The 24,309-nt window shown below is 44.0% G+C and overlaps 1 protein-coding gene across 3 annotated transcripts; it reads right to left on the bottom strand.

Moving 5' to 3' along the window:
- Window positions 1-1,760: 1,760 nt before the first annotated feature.
- On the bottom strand, window positions 1,761-21,974 carry CngA (Cyclic nucleotide-gated ion channel subunit A). Of its 3 annotated transcripts, XM_089262682.1 has the most exons (9): window positions 21,325-21,974; window positions 16,246-16,372; window positions 15,574-16,165; window positions 7,961-8,209; window positions 7,728-7,890; window positions 5,537-6,076; window positions 3,528-4,193; window positions 3,293-3,443; window positions 1,761-3,208 (listed from the first exon to the last, which is right to left on the bottom strand). In XM_089262682.1, exons 2-9 carry the CDS (start codon window positions 16,344-16,346, stop codon window positions 3,052-3,054), a joined length of 2,619 nt encoding a protein of 872 aa, XP_089118808.1. In that variant the 5' UTR covers window positions 16,347-16,372; window positions 21,325-21,974; the 3' UTR covers window positions 1,761-3,051. The 3 variants fall into 3 exon arrangements, with proteins under 3 accessions (XP_089118808.1, XP_089118807.1, XP_089118809.1); XM_089262681.1 differs by lacking the exon at window positions 21,325-21,974 and having other exon boundaries at window positions 16,246-16,433; XM_089262683.1 differs by lacking the exons at window positions 15,574-16,165; window positions 16,246-16,372; window positions 21,325-21,974 and adding an exon at window positions 9,810-10,941.
- Window positions 21,975-24,309: the final 2,335 nt, after the last annotated feature.

Raw genomic sequence — 24,309 nt, 5'->3', positions numbered from 1 at the left:
ACAAAGTAATATTTGTAACGTATTTCACATTATGTATTGCGTATTCCATAGTACGTATAGCGCATTACGTAAAGCGTATTACGTATAACGCATTACGTAAAGCGTATTACGTATAACGCATTACGTAAAGCGTATTACGTATAACGCATTACGTAAAGCGTATTACGTATAACGCATTACGTAAAGCGTATTACGTATAACGCATTACGCAAAGCGTATTACGTATAACGCATTACGTAAAGCGTATTACGTATAACGCATTACGTAAAGCGTATTACGTATAACGCATTACGTAAAGCGTATTACGTATAACGCATTACGTAAAGCGTATTACGTATAACGCATTACGTAAAGCGTATTACGTATAACGCATTACGTAAAGCGTATTACGTATAACGCATTACGTAAAGCGTATTACGTATAACGCATTACGTAAAGCGTATTACGTAAAGCGTATTACGTATAACGCATTACGTAAAGCGTATTACGTAAAGCGTATTACGTAAGACGTATTACGTAAAGCGTATTACGTAAAGCGTATTACGTAAAGCGTATTACGTAAGGCGTATTACGTAAAGCGTATTACGTAAGGCGTATTACGTAAAGCGTATTACGTAAGGCGTATTACGTAAAGCGTATTACGTAAAGCGTATTACGTAACGCAAATGACGTAAGACGTATTACGTAAAGCGTATTACGTAAGACGTAAGACGTATTACGTAACGCAAATGGCGTAACGCAAATTACGTAACGCAAGAACGTAACGTACAGAATACTATGGAATCATGACGCTTTAAAAAATGTGTATTATTATGGAATCTCTACTTAATACTCTTCCATTCCATGCTGTATGAATAAATCATTATACATATACTATGTATCTATAATTATTTAAATGCTATAATTTCTAAAAGGCCCTTTATATATTTATTTTGCCTTGTCAATATGTCAACCTTAAAAGGAACTTTAAGAAAAAGGAAGTCCTTTATCTCTTGTAGAGACAACCCATTAACAATGTTAGGCGTAGCCTGTAGCAGTCGACTTTGTATATAAAGAACGTAAATCTTCCTCTCTCGCTCACACTCTCGTCCTCCGTGCCACTCACACATTCATCTAGGTATCCATAATTCCATTGAAGCGTTGAAATTTTATTGTCTGTCATGTGCCTCAGAGCAGATTCATTCATTTCTAGTCATGGCAACATGGAAAATAAAGTCATATGAATATCCCGGCGAGATGCTGGCTAGGGGGCGTGGCTGGGGGCTGTCACAGGTGCGGTGTCGTAGCGGAAGCGACACAGCCTGAGACACTTGGCAATTCGGTAGAGGGTTTCCTTTATTATTGTATTCGACTCTTATTTTTTGTCTATTTCTGCTTTTATTTTTTGTTCTTCTTTTTTTTTGGCGCATTTCATCAAAATTGATTTTCTTTTGCTTTTTTTAGGAGCAGAATGAGGTTGTCATTTGGCTGTGCGTGGCTTTCACTTTCACTTTGACTTGCGCACGATTTGTTGACTGACTGCCTGCCACGCCCCCCCGTACCCAAAACCCGTCCGTCTTGCTTGTTATTTGAGCGCGTTACTCATACGCAGCGTGAAACGCACACGTCTGCATTTCTCAGCGTACTTCACGTAATTGCTGCCTCCTTTGTCTGCCTGCGTCCCTTATTGTTGGCGTCGCAGAAGGCGTGGCATGCCAGCTCTTCCCACTTATTGGCCAACAATGCTGGCCAAGTGCTTAGATCTGTTATTGAGTGGATGCTTTAAAGTTTTCTCTTTACATTTTATTCATAGTTTTCTGCTTACATATACATATATAACTCTCTCTACCCCCTCTCTCTCTCTCCTACTCTGCTACTCTGTCTTTGTCTGGCTTATATAAAAATACAGTTTTCCACATGTGTGAGTGTGTCTGTCTGTGTGTGTGTGTGTGTGTTTGTGCGTTTCTTTGTGTTTGACTTTTGGCTTTGGAAGCTGTTTCTCTCTTAACACTGAATTACTTAAATTACAAATTACAATTCGCCGAATCCAAAAATGTTAACATGATTTCTCGTTATTTGCTCAACTCTAGACACGCACACACAGACACATACATCGATTTGTATACCGTTACATATATATGTATATATATATAGTACTTGTACAGTTAACTATAGGTAGCATCCGTTTCGCTGCAAGGTGCAACCAGGCGTGGCTAATAGGAAATGCGTTTCTTGTTTACTTTACTTCCGTTGTCTCTCAATTTCTAGCTTTCTGCTTCAGCAAATTGGTGTCTCTTGGTGGTTGTTGTTCTTGTTGTTGTTTGTTGTAGTTCTTTGCATATATAATTATATATATCTCTAAATATATATGTATATATATATATATGCTTTGTTTTACCTAAGCGTATTTGAAACGTCTCTCGTTTCATAGAAAAATAAAATCTAGCTTGTAAAATTGGACTATTGCCGAGTTGGCATTCAAAATGCCATTTCAGCTTTCGCATATGTACAACGATCTTCCCCCCTCTCTCTCTCTCTCTCTCGCTCATTCTCTCTGTGTGTGTGTTTTACAAAAAATTAATTACTTTTAGTTAGTCGTGTAATTTCAACTTGTTTTTCCCCATCTGCTCCCTCGCTCCGATTTCTGTTTCTGTGTTCTCTGGCTCTCTCTTAACTAATCTACTTTTACACACTTTGAGGCACATTCAGTTTGAATCATTTTACAAATTTATAAATTTGCGCTACATAAAAACAAAACCTTTCCCCCTTCCCTCTCTCGCTCTCTCTCTCTCTCTTTGTGCTGGGCACCTGCTTGGCGCTGCCGTAAAACTAATTGTTAAAATTAAAAATTGATTTGAAAGCACGGGAGCTGGCGCTCAGCCAACTCGGCTCCAACTCCAACTGGATAGCAACTTTGTAATCTGCAGCATGTCCATGCTCCATTGTTCCATATGTACTAACTCCTTGGCCTTCTGCGCGAAGCGTCATGCATTTATCACTGGAGTGTCGCCATGCGGCTGGCCCTGTTTGGGTCGCCCCCTCCGCCCTCCGCCTACTGCCCTCTGCCCGGGCTTAGAGCGTGTTCTGTTTGGCCACATCGCCGCATTTGGCAGCTGCCTCAAGGCGGGCACGTGGGCGCCGCTTGGTCTGCAGGGAATAGAGACGACCGCTGCGTGTTCGCATCTGTGGCTCCGCACCGTCCCGACCGCCAGATCCGCCACCGCCGCTGCTGCGATAAGTCGCGAATGATGAAACGTTTTAGACTGAATCGGAATTGCAAAAAAAAACAGGCGAGCAATGGCTGCCTACTCACTTGAGCTCCAGCTTGGCCAGACGCTGCTTGATTTTGGCCTGGCTGGCCGTGTACTCGGCCAGCAGGCGCGCCAGTCGCATGTTCAGGTTCTCCACGGACAGCTCCAGCTTCTCGATGCCGCCCTCGATGCTGTCGTGCACGCGCTGCGAATCTGTGTGTGGGCCAGAAAACGGAAGAAACGGAATAACGGAAGTTAGCTAGCTGCCGGAAGTGGAGATATATGAGCAGTGATTACCCGCAAAGATCTGCTCGTCCAGCAGCCCGTCCTTGCGCAGCAGCTGACAGCCGCGCTGCGTGAGCGTGGAGCGCGCCTCGGGATAGTCGGCTAGCGTCTCCCACAGATCCCGCTTGGCCAGACAGAAGAGATCCGAGTAGCCGAGCGAGCGTACGTTCGCCGTGCGCCGATTGCCCGTCCGGTTGCCCGCTATCTCCAGCACGGACACCTCGCCGAACACCGAGCCAGCGCCCAAGGTGGCCAGCACGGTGACGCCATTGTCGCCCACGACGGACAGCTTGCCGCGCTTCACAATGTACATCTCCTTGCCGACGTCGCCCTTGCGGCAGATGTAGTCGCCGGGACTGAAGACCTGCAGCTTCAGTTTGAGCACCAGCGCCTCCAGCAGGCCCGGCTCGGTGTCATGGAAGATGCGCACCTGTTTCAGCGTATCCATGTGCACCTGTATGGCTATCTCGGCTTTCAGCTTGTCCGGCAGCGCGGCCAGCACCCGCTCCTCGTCCAGGGCGCCGCTCTGCGACCAGGTGTACGCGAACCAGCGTATCACGCGCGCCTCCAGCTCATGGCCCACACGCCGGAAGGCCATGTACTGCTTGACGCCATCCATGCGATTCTGGAACTCCACCCGCGCCACATTCATGTTGGATATCATCGAGCCGATGTTACCTGCGGAACAATGTGGTTTTCATTAAATGTTTTGTCTTTGTTTACCCTGTAGTTAATTACACGAGTGGGGTATGACAAGGGTAAGGGGTGTAGCTGTGTGGGATGAGGATGGTAAGGGTATTTACAGGGTATCTGCAGAGGAAATTTGGAGTGTATCTAAGGCTGTATACAGAGTATCTTCAGAGTATACACAGTGTTTATATATGATATCTACAGGGTATCTCGAGGGCATCAAGCTAGCCATCAGCTAGTACAGTTAACACAGTAGTCAATCCTATAGAAACTCTATGAACTCTACGATTTTCCTACAAACATGGGCATTATTTATGTTTCACATCCACAGGGTATTTCCCAGTCGAGCGTATTCCTGCCTGGCTAACGTCTATCTACCACATTTTCATTTACATACACACATCTACGGCATTGTGAGACCTAGTCAATCAATATTATCAAATATTCAAATAATGGAACGGGTATCTGCCTAGTCGAGCATGCATGCAATTCATACTTTTATTGACTGTTTTGTTAGAGACTCGTTTTAATTTCGACAGCCATTTCCGTAGCGCCACTTGTGTGTCGTAAATTCTTCAAGAGGCCCACGCGTGGCGCAACGGAACGCGTGGCACAAAGGCGACTAATGGCGGCACTTCCGGTGCACAGAGGACCGCGCAGACAGAGAGAGAGAGAGAGAGAGAGGGAGACAGACAGCATTAGCATCTTCTCCATATGTACATATGATGGTAAAATATGCCACTTTGACGAACTCTGCATTCATCATGGGTAAGTAAATTTGTTTGCCCAGATGTCAGGCGAGGACAAGAGCAACAGCAGCAGCAGCGGCTGCTGCCCGGTAATGGCGGCGATAAGCAGGACGACAAAAATGATAAAAAGGCACGTTTGCCAAAAAAACAACAAGAGGACGAGCGTGGCGAATGTGAAGGCGTTGACAGCAACAAATCAACCCAGCACATGCCAAAATGAAAAACAAAACAAAGTAGAGCAGCAGCAGCAGCAGCAGGAGCGGCAGCAATAATGAATAATGTGGGTCGGAGACGGTGCCCGGGTACGGTCTACAAAAAGGGACACGGACGTGTGGGTCGTTGTCCCTGACGTACGTGGCGGGAGCTGTAAATTAATACCCATTGATGTCACAGATGTCACTCGGCAACCAATTAAACGATCAGACGAAATATTTGCGTAAACAATGCGCCAAAACAAACAAGCGAGAGCCCAAAATGAACCAAGCTCCCCCCCCCCCCCCCCCCCCCCCTCGGACTCTGACTCTGGCGCTACAAAGGACCTTAGCCAGAAATATGTATATTTGCATTTGCGTATCTACTCACCCACAATGGTGGCAAAGATGAGGACGCCGGCGAGAAAGTCGGCGACCACAAATAAATATTCAACATCATTCTCGGGCGTCGGCGTCTCACCAATCGTCGTCAGCGTCAGCGTTGACCAATAGAAGCTATAGATATATTGTCGCTGCAGCGTATTGTTGCGCGTGCCATTCAGGTTGTAGACCCACGAGTCGGAGCTGAAGCCAATCTCGTAGCTGATGGCAAAGTACATGCAGGCATTCCAGTGGATCAGCACCAGAATGGCCAGCACCACCTTGCAGATGCGAAAGGCGTTCGGGTATCCCGTTGCCGTCTCGGTGCGATCGAACCACTCCCAGAGGCGGGGCAGACGGAGCAAGCGATTCAGACGCACAATCACCGGACAGGGCAGATACAGGCTGGAGCAGGTCTCCGGCGGCCACCAGATGTAGGCCAGGTCGGTGGGCAGCATGGAGAGCACGTCCAGGTACCAGCCCTTGGTGTGGAAATAATGACGCCGCAGCCGGAACGCATCGCGCACTAGGAGACCCTGGTCCAGAAAGCCTGCGGACGAAAGTTGTATTAAATACGGCCGGGATCAACATGCTGTGTGTGTGGTTGGCCCTGTGCGTGTCCGTGTGCGTGCGTGTGTGTGTGTGTGCGTGGGCGTGTGGTTATGCCTTTTGGTTATTGTTTTTCCCTATGCCACATGCAGCGAGGCATTTCACAGTTGGCAGCGCAACAGAAATGCAAAACTTGGAGCTAAAACTTTGATACCCTTGCAACAGCAACTGGATAATCCGCTCGGTTTATTTACACAAATCCTTTGCAGGATGTGAGCATCTGAATGAGAAGTGCTTCGTGAGTTATATTGAACAACATTTAGAGCCGAGCTAATGGAATTCTCAATGCAGAGAGTACTTAAGAGCTTGAGCTGAGAAACAGTTAAATAATTGCAAATTCTAGAAATGTTTTGAATATACTTGTTATTATTGTTAGGATTAGTTATATGTTTTAAGTGTTATTGAGAGCTGAACAGAGCAAACAAGAAGTAGTTTAAGCTGAGAAGAGTTCGACTATACAAAGTTCTATTCCAAGTCCAAGCGAAAGAGCAAGTCGAAGTCGAAGTCTAAGTCTAAGCTCAAGTTCGTGTCCAAGTTAAAGTCAAAGTCTATGTTTAATATTATGTCGAAGCCCAAGTCCAAGTCGAATTCCAAGTTCAAGTAAAAGTTCATGTTCAGGTTCAGGTCCAGGTCTAGCTCCAGGTCCAGGTGTAGATCTAGGTCTAAGTCCAAATCCAAGTAGAAGTTTCGGTTCAAGTCACAGCAGATCAGGCTCAAGCTGATTTCCAGGCCCAGGCTCAGCTCAAGTCAAGCTCCAGCTCCAGGTTCCGGTTCAAGTCCAGGTTCAGTGCTCCCTGTCTTAGTCAGCTAAAAATCCCTTCAAGTCCAGGTTCAGTGCTCCCTGTCTTAGTCAGCTAAAAATCCCTGTATAGATAAGCTCTACTGCTCAAAACTCTTGTTTTTAACTGCCAAATACGAAATGTTAAACCGTAAGCCAATATAATATGCTATTAGATCAAATCCAGCTGGCTTATCTGCTACTCTCAGCTGAGACCTCGGCTAAGACCTACAGCTCAGCTAAGGCCGCACTCAAACTGTTGCAGGGGATTTGTAGCCGAGGCAACTGAGTTTTCATTTACGCTGCATTTGCGTTCATCATCTTATTTTCTAGATAACTTATTCTCATTAGTTTGTAGTGTAAGCGCTGGAACTGAACTAGTTGTGAACTATTACAGTTAGCGCATTCTTTTCCATCAAATTTCGTGTTTGTTTTGCTATTCAGTTTTATCTCGACTCGGCTCACAAAGTGACAATGCTCACGGCGAGTGTATTCCACAGAAATTCCTTTTGTTGTTGCCGTGTGAAATGTCAAGGCTGGCTTATTCCTGCATTTGGCAACTCGCAGACAAGCACACACACACACACACACACACACACACACATACATATATATGCTGATGTATGCATTGTATATGGCAGCACAAATGGTTTTTGCTGGCAACCATTGTCTGCCTCGGCTTAGTCAGACCAAAAGCCACCAAGTCTCATTTGCATAAGCAGTCGCAGTCGCAGTCGCAGCATCACTTCCCAGCTCCTGGCGCTGCCTCCACTGTCGCCTGCTGTCTGCTGACGAACTGAGTTGGGGAACTTACCTTCGTGCATGTGCACCAGTGTATCCAGCAGGTAAATGAAATCGCACAGATAGTCCAGCGTGTACCAAACGGCGGGCGCATTCTTGTTGATCTCCCAGAAAACGGAACGGCCCACCACAAAGATGATATTATAGAGCACCGCCAGCGACACCACAGCGAGCCACTGTCATAATGCACACATATACATATATATTATATTAGCTAATGGATTGGCATGGTTCCTGATGACTTACCCTGTAATGGGACTGCAGTGTGGGATCCACGGAGAGGCGATTGCATAGAGCGCTGCTGCCGCGAATTTCGCTCGATAGCGCCGCATCGTCCATGGCTCCGGTTTTGCCTAATTTGTCCGTGTTGGTGGCATTCGAGAACTTCTCGAGGAACCAGTCGGGCGGCTTGGCGCGATTCCGTTTTGTCAGACGTTGCCGCAGCGCCTGCAGCGTGCGTCGCAACGCTGACGGTTTGCTCCCTTTGCTCGGCTCCTGCAGATACAAAATGTCAAGAGTATGGCATCAAGTTTACTTCACGCAAGTTTATCGACCCTGCTCCCTCCTCCCCCTGCCCTGCCCTGCCCCGTTTGTCATGTGAAATGTGCCACACAACTGGCGCTAGCTAATTGAAACATTTTAATGACCATCTCCATTGCCTTTGTGCGCTCGGTCGGGGTAACCACATTAAAACTTGGTCAGCATCTTGTAAGTTTGACGCTTAAATTTTGTTATGTCTGCACAGCTGCAGCAGGACAAGCGACTCCAGGGAAACTATGTATAGAGATATAAACATTCAGCTGAGCTGTACAGCGCTGGGGCTGAACTTTTCCTATTGAGTGCATTATGTTTCACTTAAGCTTTAAGTGATGGATAACAAGAAGACGATGCCATAAATGGAGGATTATTCAATTACAGCTTTAGCTGCTGCTTACGACTGGGCAAGCAGCAGAAGCCTTGCTAATCAACATGTTCTGGGAATGAATGAATAGTAAACTAAAATTGCCCTTCTATGCGAATTTCATAGGAATCCAACATTTATATATACTTTAAGAAAAAAAGTACGCTTATACATACTAATATTAATCTAAAGTGTTTAATCAATGCTTGGCCTAAATGCCCATGACCCTTCTTTGCGATTCTCATGCATTCCAGTTGAGCTTTCAAGTGTTGCACTGTTTACGATTTTTGTCACGAAATGCTTAATAAGCAATCAATATATATGTATGTTGTATGTTTTTTGTTTTGGCTAATAATAAAGGGTGATTCACACCAAGCAAACCTTGCTCTTCTCGGCCATTCACATATATTATTATTAAAATCACATTAATCAATCAAGAGCAAACTTCTAGACGATTCTCGAAATTTCATAAAGCTTTTTACATAACTTTCATAGAAGTGTTAATACAAATACAGTCTCACTATTATATGTTTATCTTTTGCTATCAGATGACTGGGTACAGGGTATATCCTTATCAATCACACTCACGCATATCATCTAATACTAATGACACTGAACACTTTGAGGTCAAGAGGGTAACAGCACATTTAGTTAACAGACAAGTTAGTCTTGGTGCTTATGCTAGGGGTTCTCATAGCATCTAAAGTTTATACTACATACATATGTATGTATAAACATTGTACACATACGAATACATATGTTGGTATGCGGAGACTTTATGGCTAGCACGCACACACACGCACACACACACACACATGGAGCATCACACACGTGATGCTTGTTTCGCGTTCACTCTGCACATCCTGAGATTAGGGACGTGTGCTTGACAGTCTAATAAACGCGTATCAGTCGCTGCCAGCGGTTAATCCATTAAGCTATATAGCAACGCATGACTCCCTATGCGTTGCTGTGTGTGTGTGTGTGTGTGTGACAGTTGGTATGAAAGTTGGGATTCAATGTGACGCATATATCGCTATCTATATAGCAGCCCTTTGGGCGCAATGCTAATGACAATGCAATGCCACGCCTCCCGCTGCGCCCAGCTGTAGTGAAGGTCGCACACACACACACACACACACACACACAAGCATACATTTGGTATTTATTTATGTACTACTTTAAGCTGACATTTACCGCATCGTTCTGTTGTGGCTGTTGTTGTTGTTGTCCGGCTATGGCTGCTATATCCAAAGATTGCACCATGGCTTTGACTTTGAAATGTCGCATGCAAACGCGACGTTAATGCCGCACGCGTCTTTTCTCTCTCTCTCTCTCTCTCTCTCTTTCACTCCCTCTTTCACTTGGCACTTTCAATTTGAATCGTTAACTTTAACCTACAACGGTTAGGAATAGCGTTTTAATTAAATACCGTTAGCCTCTTTCGCAGCTGCGCATGCGCGTCGACGTCGAATGGCCCGTTAGCACTGGCAAAAAAAAATGCGTTGCGCGCTTTGCATCTGCCATTGAAGGCAATACTAGCAACGTCGCGACGTCAGCAGCGCCGCTGACGTCGCAGTCGACGTCAAAGTCACGAACGCGCTGCTCTGGCCACGGCAGGCATACACAATAACTAAATGTGGTTTGTTGTAGCTGTTGTTGTTGTTGCTTTTGTTGCTGTTGTCAATTCGAATTGCCGTTTTTTTTTTTTTTCGCTGCTGCTGCTGCTGGTGTTGTATTTTGCAATTTTCTTAATTTGCATGTGCCGACGTCGGCGATGTCGTCGGCGTTTAATTAATTAACCCGCAAAAGTCTCAAGTGACTCGAGTCCTTCATTGCCAGCGCCACCTGGCAGCCGCAGCCGCAGCGGCAGCCGCAGCCAGAGGACAAAAGACTTGTTATTGTTGTTATTGTTGTTGTTGCTGGTGTTATTTGTGTGGGGTGTGGATACTATAGCCATTGATGGCAATTCGACAAGATTGATGACACTTTCAGCTGAACTGCGCGCGTTTTTGTAAACGTTTTTTAATTGTTTGGCCATCATTTAATTAAGCTGAAAGCCGTTGGCAAGCGCACAAGCAAACTGAACGAAGGCGATCAAGCGAGTGCGGAGCAGCTAGATATCGATAGCTAATCGCTAAATCGATATGTTTTGCCGCACAGTGTTTACACATGCATTTCAACGAAAACTGGTGCATAAATTAAGCTGACAGGAAGCAGCGAACCAGTTGTAAATTGTTGATGTTGTAAACATGTTGATTAAATGCTGTTGAGCTCATCCACTCACTAGTTGCATGCCAAATTATTTATGCAGTTACTGTTATATACTGCTTATTTTGTTTCATTTGCAAGGCTACAGCCAAAAACTGCTTGAAATTACAATCGGGATCGGAATCGAAATATAATTTGAATTACCCCCCGCCGGCGTCGCAATCATCCATGAGCTGTGCTGCCGAGACCCCAACGGCTGGCTTCTGGCCTGATTGGCATTCACAGCGCTGCGTCGTGAGCTGCACAATAAATTTCCATAATTGCCCGGCGTCCGTTAGGTGTTGACACAGCTGAGTTGGGCGGTCGGTGGGCAGGTGGGCAGGTGGGCGATACCTGCCAGGTGGTTAGACGCACCAGTATTATGCTAAGCAAATCAGGTGCCGCCGTTGATGTTTATTGCATGCGTGAATTTTATGCCCAAATAAAATTGCTTTAAGTGACTTTTAAAATCCCCCACAAAGAGCATAGACTGACTGCAAGACCTTTGGAAATGACCAGTGGACACGAAATTGAAATGCCAGCCAAGCCGTGCACTCCCCGAATATGAGAAGGTCAGGTCTGGGCACGTGGCACCAATTGAAGAAGGCAAACCCAAAGCTCTCAATGGAAATTGTCTTGCTGCTAACCGGCTGGGCATGTAACTGAAACTGTTCTCAATCAAATGTGTTTACAAGCCTAAGTGTGTGTGTGTGTGTGTGCGTGTCTGTGTGAGTCTCCTATTTCCGTTTTTGACATGGGCAAGCCCCGAAAAGTAAAAGATTGAATGTCAAGTGCGAAACACAAAATATTTACTATTTCATTTATGTTTGCAGATGTGAAAATAGGAAATATGCCTGCTTGAGTTCTATAAACAGTGTTGAGCAACGTTTGCATATAATAGATATGGCCAGCTTTCTATCGGATATCTTTGAATTGTTAGTTGTTTGGGATTTTGAGAGATTATACCGTCAAATAATTTGCAAAGCTCTGGCTCTGGCAGCTGTTAATCTAATCAAATCTAACTGAACTGGATTTACTGATACAAATTAAATGTATGGATTTATGCAAATCCATTTATTTTAATTAATATCTATTTTTTGTTTAATCATAAATATATGAGTATATTCTACAGGAAACATACAGATAGAGAAATGTAGTTGAATATCCTTGTTTTATTTTGAAATTTGTCTATGAAATGTATTAAAAATTTAATGCGTCATTTTTGGCGAATTTATCAGCACTGTAAATTAATGCTTTAAGGTTTTAAATTCATTTTAAGAGACTAAAAATCAACTGATGCTTAAATATTTAAGAGCGCAAATTGTATTTAAGTGGAGGGTCTCATTAATAAGGTCTCGCCGTATCAAAAGGACCTTCTTTAACTTTTTGGCTTCTGAGCTGAATCGTAATATGATTTACAGCTCGACGAGCTGCGAATAATTCGAAATACATTACAAAATTGCGAATTTATGACCTGGCACATGCGTTATTCCCTTATCCATATGCTGGCTCCGTGTATTAACGGGGGACACGAGCCACTATCATAAACAACATTCAATTGTCAAGCTGATAACCTCTTTATACTTCTATTTCTATTTCTATTTTTCTTTTTTTTTTTCTGTGTGTACTTGAACTTTGATACATGTGCCAGAAATGATTATTTACTTGTTATTGCGATATAGTTATCTGCCATATTTGTGCTATTCTATTATTTGTTTTTCCAAAAGAGATTTTTTCCGTGTGTTTGGGCTTAATGCATCAGCGAGCGACGTGGGAAATTATGCAAATGTGTCGCAAATTGGATGACGATGGCCATAAACAACAGCGCTTATCGATGACAGCAGCAGCAGCAACAGCAACAGCAACAACAACAGCAGCAACTGAAATGACAAATACACACACACACACAAAGGTTGACTAACAAGGTTTTTGCTGCTGGTCCAAAAAGGACCCTCATCAACACAAAATCCAGCTGCCCGGCGTCCCTTTTTTTTTTTTTTTGCTCGCTTGACTAATCTTTTGCGTCTTGTTGGTATTTGTTTACACAGCGAATTAGTCAATTTTTGATTTAGTGCCAGTATTCAAAGTCAGCAACTCCTTTTATTTATATGCATATATATACATATACATATATATTCTTTAACAATTTGGAAAATTTTTGTTTTGCTGCCGTTGGCGAACGCGTTTTTTGCGCAACTGAAAATTTGTACAAAAATTGACTAAGCGTCCTGCTGCTGCTGGCTATCAGCGCGGCGCGGGGTGAGGGTGAACCGGACAGGACATTCAGCGTTTTGTTTGCTCGAGTGTCCTGCCAGCTCAAATTGCACAGAAAACAATAAGCAAAACAGAGTCACAAAACGGCAACCAATCGAAGGCAGTAAAAAAAAAGAGAAAAAAAATAATGAAAGAAATGTTGTTGAGCAATGCTGAAAGTAGTATTGGAAGGTATGGCAGGCAAATAGAGCTCATTAATCGGTTTAATGGCCCCAGGACTTGGTGTGCTCTGTTCATCGAACTTCAGCAGCACGCTAAAAAACAAAGAACAAACTCTTGCCAACTTTTGAGTTATGTATAAAGCACTCGGACTGAAAATATCTCTATGTGCATACATATATATAGCTATGTGAGTGTGTGTGCGTGTAATGTGGCCTCCGTTTTGCGGTTTTTGTGTTGGCCAAATTGACAACACACCTCAAAAGCATTACAACAACCAAGCCAATGTTTGAATGCGGGCGGGTTTGCTTGATTGTATTGTGCGGTTCCTGATGCCCGCCCAGCTGCCCGGCCGATTGGGGTGGCTTGGGTTGGCCTCCACTGGCGTTTTGTTTGTGGTTCGGGTTGCTCTGCTACCATTTGTATTTATTTCACTGCGTTTTCGTTGATTCGCGTCCCGCTCCGTTACCTCTGCCGTCATTTATGAAATGGCATTGAAACAGTTTGTTGTTTCTTTTTGCTTTTGCCGTTTCTCTTGCTGTTTCAATTTCAGTTTCAGTCTCACTGCCTTTTACTTTAAGCGACGTGTGTGTGTGTGTGTGTGTGTGTGTGTGTGTGTGTGTGTGTGTCTCAATGCTCTTATCTATCAAATTGGTCGTCGGCCAAGATTCCGACTCCTGCCCGCAGCTCGACGTGACCACAGCTGATATGGCTGTGGTCAGTCGGCGCTGAGCCTCGGAGCCTTTTACTCACTTAAGTATTTATAGCTTGAGGGTCAAATTAAGTTCTAAACAGACCTTTATTTCTGTACATTAATTTTTTTTTTATCTCTCTTACTGGGACAAGGTCTAAATAATGTAATTATCCAAGCTTTTTCAAGTTGGAGTTGCCTCGAATAGGACATGAGATTTAAGGCGTTCTTGGTGGAGGCTAATGTTAGCCTTGAATGGCAGAAAGTGTTGGAAAATGCTTTACTATTTTAACTATAATATTTTTACGGAATTTGCTTAAGCTTGAAGCTCAATTTAAGATGTAAAATTATATTAAAAATATAAATTTTAATTCACATAAAAATTTTATAAATTGTATTTAATATATTTCAAGATTCTAAAAGTTGTCGAACGAAATTTATTGATAGTTTATAATTCTATTATTTATATAAAAAGCATACTATATTATTATCTAACCTTTGCTATTTGTATACACTCATAAAAATCGTATTCCCTTTACATATTATTTAACCCATCTTGGCCTCTTTGCCAGCGTATGAAATTGTCGACTTTGTGTCGCACTCTCTGCGCGTTTCATCATTTTTATTTATGTAATTTGACACGTGCTAATAAAAATTTCTGTGGCCATACATAAATGGCAGTCAGCTGGCCAGCGAGCTCCCCGCATGGAGTAGGGCAGCATGATAGCTTCGAGCTGGGAGCGTGGTCGGCCGACGCGTCGGCTACGTGACAATGGAGGAAGTAATTAAAACGCGATTTACGGCAAGGTCAACTTTATGAAGGTCTGCAGTTCATTTGCATGGTAGACATGGGTTACGGACGCACACGAAAAGTAAAAAAAAAAAAGAAAGTAGAACTCGGGACTCGACCCGCTCTCCCTCAGACTCTCCCTCTCTCCTCCTCTCTCTTTCTCTCACACTCAAATTAAATTATGCGGGTGTAGCAAGTGATATTCGCACTGTCCCTCTACCTATGGCCCTTCCTCTCTCTCTGTCTCCCTCTCTCTCTGCTCAGTCATAAAATGTAGCATAGAGTTGCACTCCCACTCCCACTCTCTCTCGCACTCCCTTCCTTTCATTAAAACAGCTATCTTTCTCTCTGTCCCGCTCGCTCTTACAGCGCTGCCCGCTGCTTGGCAAGTGCCATTGTTTTATTGTTATTCATATTGCTGTTCCTGTTTGTTGCTGTTGTTGTTGTTGTTGTTTTGTGGTTGTCGCTCTCGATGGCGTCAATCAATTAGCGCAATTACTTAATTACGGCCCACATAATTGAATTGGCCGAGCGTCCTCAGAGTTATGACCGGGCCAAAATGAAAACGAAAATGAAAATGAAATTCATGCAACAAATGCGTGTGTGTGTGTGTGTGTCTGTGCTAGAGCATCGCAGCGCGTATCTCTCGTATCTCTGGCTATTTATCTCGCACTTCATTAACCAGCGCCTCTTGTATCTGTGGCATATTAAATTACGCATACGCCATGTGTGATTTATGTGATGTTAAGACTCGCTTCGATTGAATCGACGCGACGCCGAGCCGCACTTGTACTCACTTGTATCAGTTTCCTGCCATTCTCCAGATAGTTGGCGTCGCTGGCGCGTGGCTGCGTCGACTTCTGCTCGGCCAGGTCAATCGCCTCATCTCTGTTATCCTTGGCAAAGCCGACCTCATCGAACGGCAGCTCCCTTTGCCTGCTCACCTTAGGCTGGTGTTGATGGTGTTGGTGTTTGTGTTGGTGTTGGTGTCGGTACTTCATCTTCACCTCCTCCTCATCAACATCATCATCGTCTTCGTCGTCGTCGTCGTCATCGTCATCATCATCATCATAGTTTTTGCGCTGCCAGCTGCTGTTGTTGCTGCAGCTGCTGCGCGGATAGTGCGGCTGCTGCTCATCCGGCTCAGCGCCGTCGGTTGGACCCATGGGCAACGGCATTGCCGTTTGGTTGGCAATCAAATGCTTGCGCGGCAGACACACGCCGCCCTCCGCGCCCACAGCCCCCAGCGTCGGCTGAAATGGGGCGTAGAGGCCGCCGCTTACCTCCAGCTCCTCGTGCGCCGGATTGCAGCTGGAGGGCCCGAGCTGGGCGGGCGCCGAGGCGACGGGGCTGACAAAGCGTGTCGTGCGATACATGGGACGGGAGAGGCTGTAACCGCAAAAGATTATACAAATAAAACAGGGGGCGTGCCACAATCAAATAAACTTGATGCTGCCATTCGCACTCACTTGTAACCGTATTTGGGCGATTCGGTCTCCGGGCGGCGTCTGCTGGACATCATTGTGTTGACCCGATCTCCGCGGGCGGCTGCCATCATATAGGTCCACATTGCGGCTCATCCACGGCAGTGCTACGCTAAGCACATGATGCACGGTCCCGGGAAATAGAAAAGCAGCGTCAGCCAAAAGCGGAGCTGCAACGGCAAAGGGCAACACATTAAAGCACTTGGCGGGGCAATTGTGTTTGAAGTGTGGCAATCATATACTAGCCAGCTCATAAAAGTTACGTTTGTGGCCTATGGGCGGGGAAGGGGGCGTGGGCGTGGGCATGGGCGCTTGTGGTAATTAAGCAATTAAACGGGAGCTTAAGTCGCAGCGCCGCAAGGTATGCAACACGAAAATTGCAGATCCTGGGAGCAGCATCAGGAGCTCCCGGTGGCAAGTCGCCCGGGCGCCTTTTTGATGACTTCGTGTGGCCATAAAATCAGCATAGAACACCCACTCAGCTTACTTTTATGTGAGCATTTTATTTTGCTCGCTTTATAGTTCTCTGCGGCGACGGCGACGGCGACGGCGACTGCGACTTTGATTTCGGTTTTGGTTTTATTTCAAGTGCAGCTGCGCCACCCAAAGGCTTAAGCATATTTTTATTAGATGATCAGACAGTTATAAGCAGTTGAAGGACTTAGTATTTAAGGCGTTTCAATTACAAAACAAGAGGAAAAGAGCCTTGAGGTGGAGAGTATAAGACTTTGAGATATGCTGAGCTGTTGTTTAAGTAGTTGAAGGCTGCTAGAGTTGTAGAGATGTGTGTGTGTATATAGGTATGTATGTATGAGTGTATACACACTCACAGTGAAGAGTATCACACTGGGACTCCTTCTGCCAATGAGTGTCATGAGCTCGAGACTGTTCCAGAGCAGACGAGGCTACTAATCGACTTAGCGCTACTCGAGTGAGTTGCACGCTCCGGCTAGACTCGGATGAAGCTACACTTGTAATCACCGAAATGATAGCCAATGAAGACTGGCTGCTCGAGGCTGAAGAGCGAGCACGAGAAGGCGAGACACCAGAGGCGACAACAAAATGCAGAGTGCAGCGGGCTCTCAGTGAATAGTGAGAGGGGGAACAGTACCAGGAGGAGCACTGAGCAGAGGCTGAGTGAGCCGCAGGAAGAACTCGACGAAAGGATGCTAAACGCAAACACTTATCCCGGACATAAAAACCAGAGCTAAATCGTAAGTTAAATGAGGCTAATTTTCTTCTTTTATCCATCACAAGAGCTCTCTGGCCGCAGATGTGGTCGGAGCTGAGTCGTGTCGTCCTGTGAAGGGAGAAAGGCGGAGGATAGAAGAATTCCAGCATGGGAGGCAGTGCCGAGCTCTAACCGAAGCTAGGCAAACTTTATGTCGGCATCGAAAAATAAATGAAAAATGAATGCATAAAAAATGAAATATGAATTGAAATTTTATCCAACAGAACTTTGCGGCTGTCCACAGCTATGGCGTGCGTATAATCCAATTAAGCAGAGGGTATTTATGTTACAAAATTAATATAATGCAAACAATAAATACAAACACGCTCACACACACACACTTATATACACACATATGTGTGTACAAATGAATGCTTGAATTTCTTTGTAGTCTATGAATGAAAACATTTCATTTATTATAAGGCTGAGCTTTTTGGATTGCTGCAAGTTTTTAAACTGTATCCACATATATATTGGGTACTATACAATATATAAAATAATATGCAATTTATATATAAATAGATCAACTTTTATCAATCAACGCATTGAAGTTGAGGCATAGACAGACGTAGCTTGATTAAATGAACTCGATATGGATGTCAACAAGATATATACGTATATATACCCTATATAAACTATACACACTTTTCACTAACAGTTTGTTACACGCAGTGACCATAGAAACGGAATACCCTACTCATTTTTTTTGGGCACTGAGCATTAAAATATATGCGCGGCTATTTCTGAGAAAATTTCGTAGCATACTTTTCTGGGCAGGAATAATTGCATTTCAAGTTAACAGGAAAGCAAGCAAATGCTAATAACGTTTTATTGTATGCAAAGTTTACAAAAGCTTTCAAAGCGTTTAATTGAAATTTAAAGTATTTAGAGAAATGGGTTTTTTAATGGTTTAGCAAATTGTTTATTTTTTTTTCGAGATGATTTTGAAAGAAAGAAAAGTGAGAGTGAGCTAATCTATATAAATATAATCAAGTTAAACATTGTTATGAATGAATACAGACTCAAATTATTATAAATTATGTAGAATACAAGAACAAAAAGTATATATATCATATATGTATATCATCAAATATAGTGTTAAAGCCTGAAGCCAAGGAAGTTTTCTCATTAAGTGGAGTTAGAACTCAACTCAATTTACTCGACCTTCTCTATTATGTCAAATTTATGCATTTTCATATGAATATTTATGCCTTGACTGCACATGCTAAGCATATGTCACATCCGAATAAAACCTTAGCTAAGCTCTACGCATAAAAGGGAGCAAAATTATTGAAGTACAGTTCATGACCGCCGCTGGAGCGACTTTATCCAGTTGTCCACGAATGTGTATATAAATAATGTGCTTTAATCTAGCCGCAAGCAGGATAGACGACAAACTAATGAGGCGCAAATGATAAATACAAGCTGACAGCGCATTCCAGACAAACATAAGCAAAAGCAGAAGCAGAAGCTGAAGCAAAAAAAATAATAAAGAAAAGAAAACTCGACCAGCTGCAAATGTGAGTCACAGCCAAATTTTTTTGTACAAATTGAGCTAAAATGCAAATTGTATAAAATGTGTTTTTTTTTTCTATTTTTGCTCATCTCGCTTTCTGCTTTGGCAGATAATCAAAAAAACGTGCGCAAAAATTAAGCAAAATGCGAAATTTTCTTTACATAATTTCCACTTGAATAGCGCGTGGAGACTAAACAGGCGGCGAATGGAGGGCGAGCAGGAGTAGCTAAAGGAGCAGGAGTATCAACAGTAGCAGCACTGCAGCCAGTCGTTCTTTGTGTGTGTGCGTGTGTGTGTGTGTTCTTTTTCTTGCCTTTGTCTGGCATTTAACTGTCGCGTGATTTTATGTCATAGATTATCTGTGTAGCTGCACGCTTCAGCTCTTTCGCAGCATTCAATTTTAAGTGCAATTTTTGGTTTGCCAAAGAACACTCCAGTCCCATTCCAATCAGTGAGCAGAGAAACCTTTTGACTCTGGCTGCAGTTCTGATGAGTCAGTGGCAAAGTCTTTGACCGCATCAAAATCTGAAGAAACTTGTATAAAAAGTAGAAGTAAAGTAGGGTGTGAGTGCGTATGCGTGTGTGTGTGTGTGTGTGTGTGTGTAGGCACTCTGACATTCAAAAATGGGCTGGCTAGGTTTGAGATGGGCAGGATGTTAGACAAAGCAGCGCAGATCGATTTTTAGCTATAAAATCAAAGTAAATCCATTTATCAACTTCAGCAGCAAACAGTTTCGTGCAGATAACAGCAGAGAGAGCGAGAGAGAGAGAGGGAGAGAGATAGAGACTTGACTTTGATAGAATGCAGCAACGGCTACAACAACAGCAGCAGCAGCAGCAGCAGCAGCACGCACTTGACCAAGTTTTTAAGGCCAAGTGCCTTAGAGCCATTAAATACTTGTCGAGCAGCTTTAGACAAACAAATTGTTGAGGCCCATCGAGGCACGGCTCATAACACGCCCAATCAACCCAGCCGCAAAACGTAGCAATTAACGCTTGGGCAGCAGCCAGGACGCAATAAGGACTCACATGGCATCAGATTACACATCATCTGGCTGGTCTCTGCTGTGGCCCGCTGTGTTGTTGATGCTTTAGCCAAATCGTTTGACTCGACTTGGAATTGCTAACGAGCTATAAATGGGGGATGTGGTCTCTCCCTCTCTCTGCGTGTGTCTATGTGTGTGTGTGTGTGTGTGTGTGTGTTAAGTGTGTGTGTGAGCCTCATTTGTAATGATTAAGTTGCACAGCGAGCTTGTGGTGTTTATGCCCCAATGGAATCGTTTACACGCATGCCAGCAGCTTATGAAAGAAGAAGAAGAAGTAGCAACAGCAGCAGCAGCAGCAGCAACGAAAGTGAAAGATTAGCAGCAGCAGCTGATTTATATTCAATTGCTGCTTAAATAAAACATACACACAGAGAGATAGAGAGGGAGAGAGATGCATACATGAAATCAACGAAAAGTAAATAAACCGAACAGCAAATAATAATTAAACGAGCATATATAGTCTATATAGTATGTCTGACAAATATGGCTGGCGAAACTGGCTGGCCGAAAAAGGGCAGTTAAGTGCTTTATAACATGACGCTTAAGCACGATATCACGTATACGCCATGTGTGTGGCGTTCGAATAAAAAAAGGCCTGAGACGCTCGCCTGACAGCCAGACGGACAGACAGACAGACTGGCAGCAGGTGCTGCCGCTGCACAGGCGTCAGGAGCACAAAATATGCTAATGTCAATTATTTTGTGCGTAATTTGCTTTCATGCTTCAAGCACATATCAAATTTGCTCCCGCCTCCACTCCACACGCCCCTCCATAATGATGAATATTAATATTATTTTTCTTTTTGCTCGCATAACACTTAGCACAATGCGCTAATAATTTCATGAGCTCTCTAAGCGACACGAACAGCAATCGACAACTTATCTAATCTGTGCATACAGATTATATACATACATATACACATGCTTGTATACATGTATAAATATAAATGTGAATATCTATCTCTATCTATCTGTCGATATACATACTCCTGCTGACACCGGAAAGGTGAGACTGGCTTCAATTAGCATTCGTGCACGTAGACGCAATAACGCAAATGGATTTGGGTTTCATAAAAATACGTTATTTATGGAGTTTACTGCCGAGTGGGCGCCCCTTTTGGCAGGTTTAGTTTATTAATATGTTCGCTTATAGTTAACAATTGCGATTGGCATTCAAATCAGCTGCTAAAAGGACACGCCACTCGGCGCACAGGATCGCTGCCATCGGACAGGTGGTGATAGCCAGAATGTGAATGTGGTTCTGGGGCTTACCTAAGGCTATGTGCTTCCTCTTTGAGTTGAGTTGTATTAATCCGGCAAAACTGTCAGGCAGCGTGTAATCCTATTAAATGTGGCTACGCTAGCTGCTGCCTGCTGGCTCCTATCTCCCGTCTCCTGGAGGCTATACCAATGCCACCTCACTCTCACTCGCGCTCCCTCTGAATCTTTCGCTCTTTCTCACTCTTGATTTTTTTCTTTCTTTAGTATTTGAATTTTTTCACTTTTTTACACAATTATTTAAATGCGTGCAGTAATTTCAAATGAAATTTGAATATGTATTTTTCTTATTGTGCCGCGCATATTTTTACAAACACTCACACACACAGAGAGACGGCATACACACGCACATTCAGCGAGTGACAGAGGGCTGTGAATTAACAGCGAAAATGGCGTTGATTTTTGCACTTTAATTGAATAAAAATTCAAATGTTGATGCTGTGTATCAAAATAACGCGCGCGCCAACTAACAGATACACGCACACACACACACTGTCAAACGCAAAAAGGACGAATAACGGAACAGCAGCGGCAGAAGCAGCAGCAGAGAAACGTTGCGCGCCGTGTACGTTCGCATGCCTGGCTAACGGCGCAATGAGCGCCTGTGGGAGAACACAGAACCAAAGGCGAATGCAAATGGCAATAGCAGCAGCAGACGCAGCAGCAGCAGCAGCAGCAGCAGCAGTTACTGTGGCAGCGGCAGCGTTCGCAGCAGCAGCAGCAGCCGAGCCAAGCCGATAGCAGACGCTGCGAGAGCAGCTTAAGTGCGTGTGTATGTATGTGTGTATGCGTGCTTTTCATTCATGCTTAGCAAGAGCTTTTAGTGCGAAAGCTTTGCGCGCATAATATAAAACCTGTTGCTTGCTTTTCTGCTACCGTTGTTGTTGTTGTTGTTGCTGCCAATTGTGATTTTTGCCAGTGTTGCCATACATACGTCTAGCAGCTGTTGCCAGGCGGCGTGCGAAATGGCAACATAAATTAATTAAATTGATGTTTAAGCAATGGCATGCTGTTGTTTTTATTGTGGTTGTTATTGTTATTGCTGAGCCTGGTTTATTAACCCGCCTACAGCGCGATTTGCCTGACACATTGACAAATTGCTGCAAATCCAAATATGAGATAAAGAATCCTGGAGACTGAACTTGATTAATGTCGGTCTGGCTGCCTGTCTACGAGCTGTCCCCGCCAGCCGTGGCTTTGGCACAGTTCACTTGATTTGATCGAAACATGTCGCCCGGCCATGCTCAATAGCTCAATTAGTTGACAAACCTACTTCTTCTTCTGTCTACTAGACTTGTTTGTCTAATTGAATAAACATTTGCATTTACATGTTGGGGGTCTGGGCTCAAACATCTTTGAAGTTCATGTTCAGCATTTTTGCACCTGCTGCTGCTGCTGCTGCTGCTGCTGCTGCTGCTACGTACGTGTTCGATTCGCTTTATAGTCGCATGCACATATGATGATTATTGCTTTTTTGTCTCATCATGTACGACATACGACATGCTGACAAAGGCATGGCAAGACCAAGACCAAGACCAAAACGAAGAATAAGCCAATGCTCATATGTTCACTGTCGCAAAGTTCAAATAGTTCAAGTCGAAAGTTCAGTCACCAACCCAGAAGCCAAAATCCAACAAGTGGTTAGTTATATATATATACATAAATGTATGTGTATATATGATACATGTATAATATATATACTTTTACTTGAATAGTCAGAGACACACGCCGAGAAAGAGAGAGAGAGAGACGATAAGCACTGTGCCTCTGGAGCTGTGCATAAATTTAATTTTTATGGCGCGCCTAAAAGCATGCAATGAATTACTCACATGTGTGTGTGGTGTGTTTGCTTGTGCGTACGTGTATAAGTAGTCACAATGGGCTCTCGCACAATTCACAATTTGAGTAATTTGTTATTCAAACACATTGCGAATCGATTATACGCTTGGCATGCTCCCTCCAATCGAGCAAATATGTTGATTGACTTTTGTCAAGGCTTACGGCTTTTGTGTGTGTGTACGTGAGCTTTTGTCGCCGTGCAAAAGGCAAATCTGTCAAAGTGTGTGTGTCGTGTGTGCATGTGTGGAAATGCCAACGCAAATATCAATGAGGAAATGCGGGTAGTCAGGCGGACCACCTTTCACTTTCAACCTAAAGCAAGTCATGAAAGTGCGTATGTAATGCTTGGCTGACTTTATGAGCCCGTGTGTGCGCGTGTGTATGTGGGTGTGTGAATGTGTGATAACGAAGCATTTGCTGCTCATTGAAAAGCTCATTATCACACTCACACACACATGCAGCAGCAGCGCTCTGCCGAAGGCTACACTTTTGTCATAGTAGAAGAAACTTTATCAAAATGGGTTAAGGTTCAGCTGATGGGCACAATTCCAACTTGAACTATAGATATATAAATATATCTAGCTGGCAGCTGCTGGCCCAAGCATCTCAATGTCAGGCCATAGCCTTTACCTGGCAGCAACTTGTTGAATTGAATTGATTGCCGCATTGAAATTTAATTGCAATTGCACTTGGAGCACCGTTTGAATGTTAAGCGCGCGCAAGGACATTAATTAAGAGCGTTGAGCGGGCGAGCAGCTGAGCAGCCCCACTGAAGTGGCTCTGATTGCGTTGGCTGGCAGCAGCAACGACAGCAGCAACGATAGCAGCAACAGTTGAGCCAGCTAAACGATGGCCTGCATATTAATTAGAATGCTGAAAGGAAACGAATAAAATAACGTCCCATTGCGTTGCCATGGCGCATATGCAAATATTTGGCGCATGCCAGATGCTTTATCCACTGCATGAAAATAAACTGCACTCCATAAATACACAAATAAACGAAGTCTTGCAATAGAATATATGAATGCCGTTCGCTCTCCTTCTTTCGCTTCCACCCCCCACCCCTTACTTGTTCTCTCTGTGTGTATTGTGCGGCCCTGTCAAAAGGTTAAAGTTAAGCATGACAAATTGCGCGGCACT

Source organism: Drosophila navojoa, chromosome 5 (assembly GCF_054131105.1).
Source record: "Drosophila navojoa isolate 15081-1374.11 chromosome 5, UAZ_NAV_1.0, whole genome shotgun sequence".
NCBI lineage: Eukaryota > Metazoa > Arthropoda > Insecta > Diptera > Drosophilidae > Drosophila > Drosophila navojoa.
This window is presented reverse-complemented; position numbering and strand designations above follow the sequence as displayed.

Coding starts and splice junctions, on each gene's coding strand:
- CngA (XM_089262682.1), bottom strand. CDS start 16,346: ATGTGGACCTATATGATGGCAGCCGCCCGCGGAGATCGGGTCAACACA. Junction 16,166..16,245: donor TCGCCCAAATACGGTTACAA/GTGAGTGCGAAT, acceptor TTGCGGTTACAG/CCTCTCCCGTCCCATGTATC. Junction 6,077..7,727: donor ACTGGTGCACATGCACGAAG/GTAAGTTCCCCA, acceptor TTTCGTCCGCAG/GCTTTCTGGACCAGGGTCTC.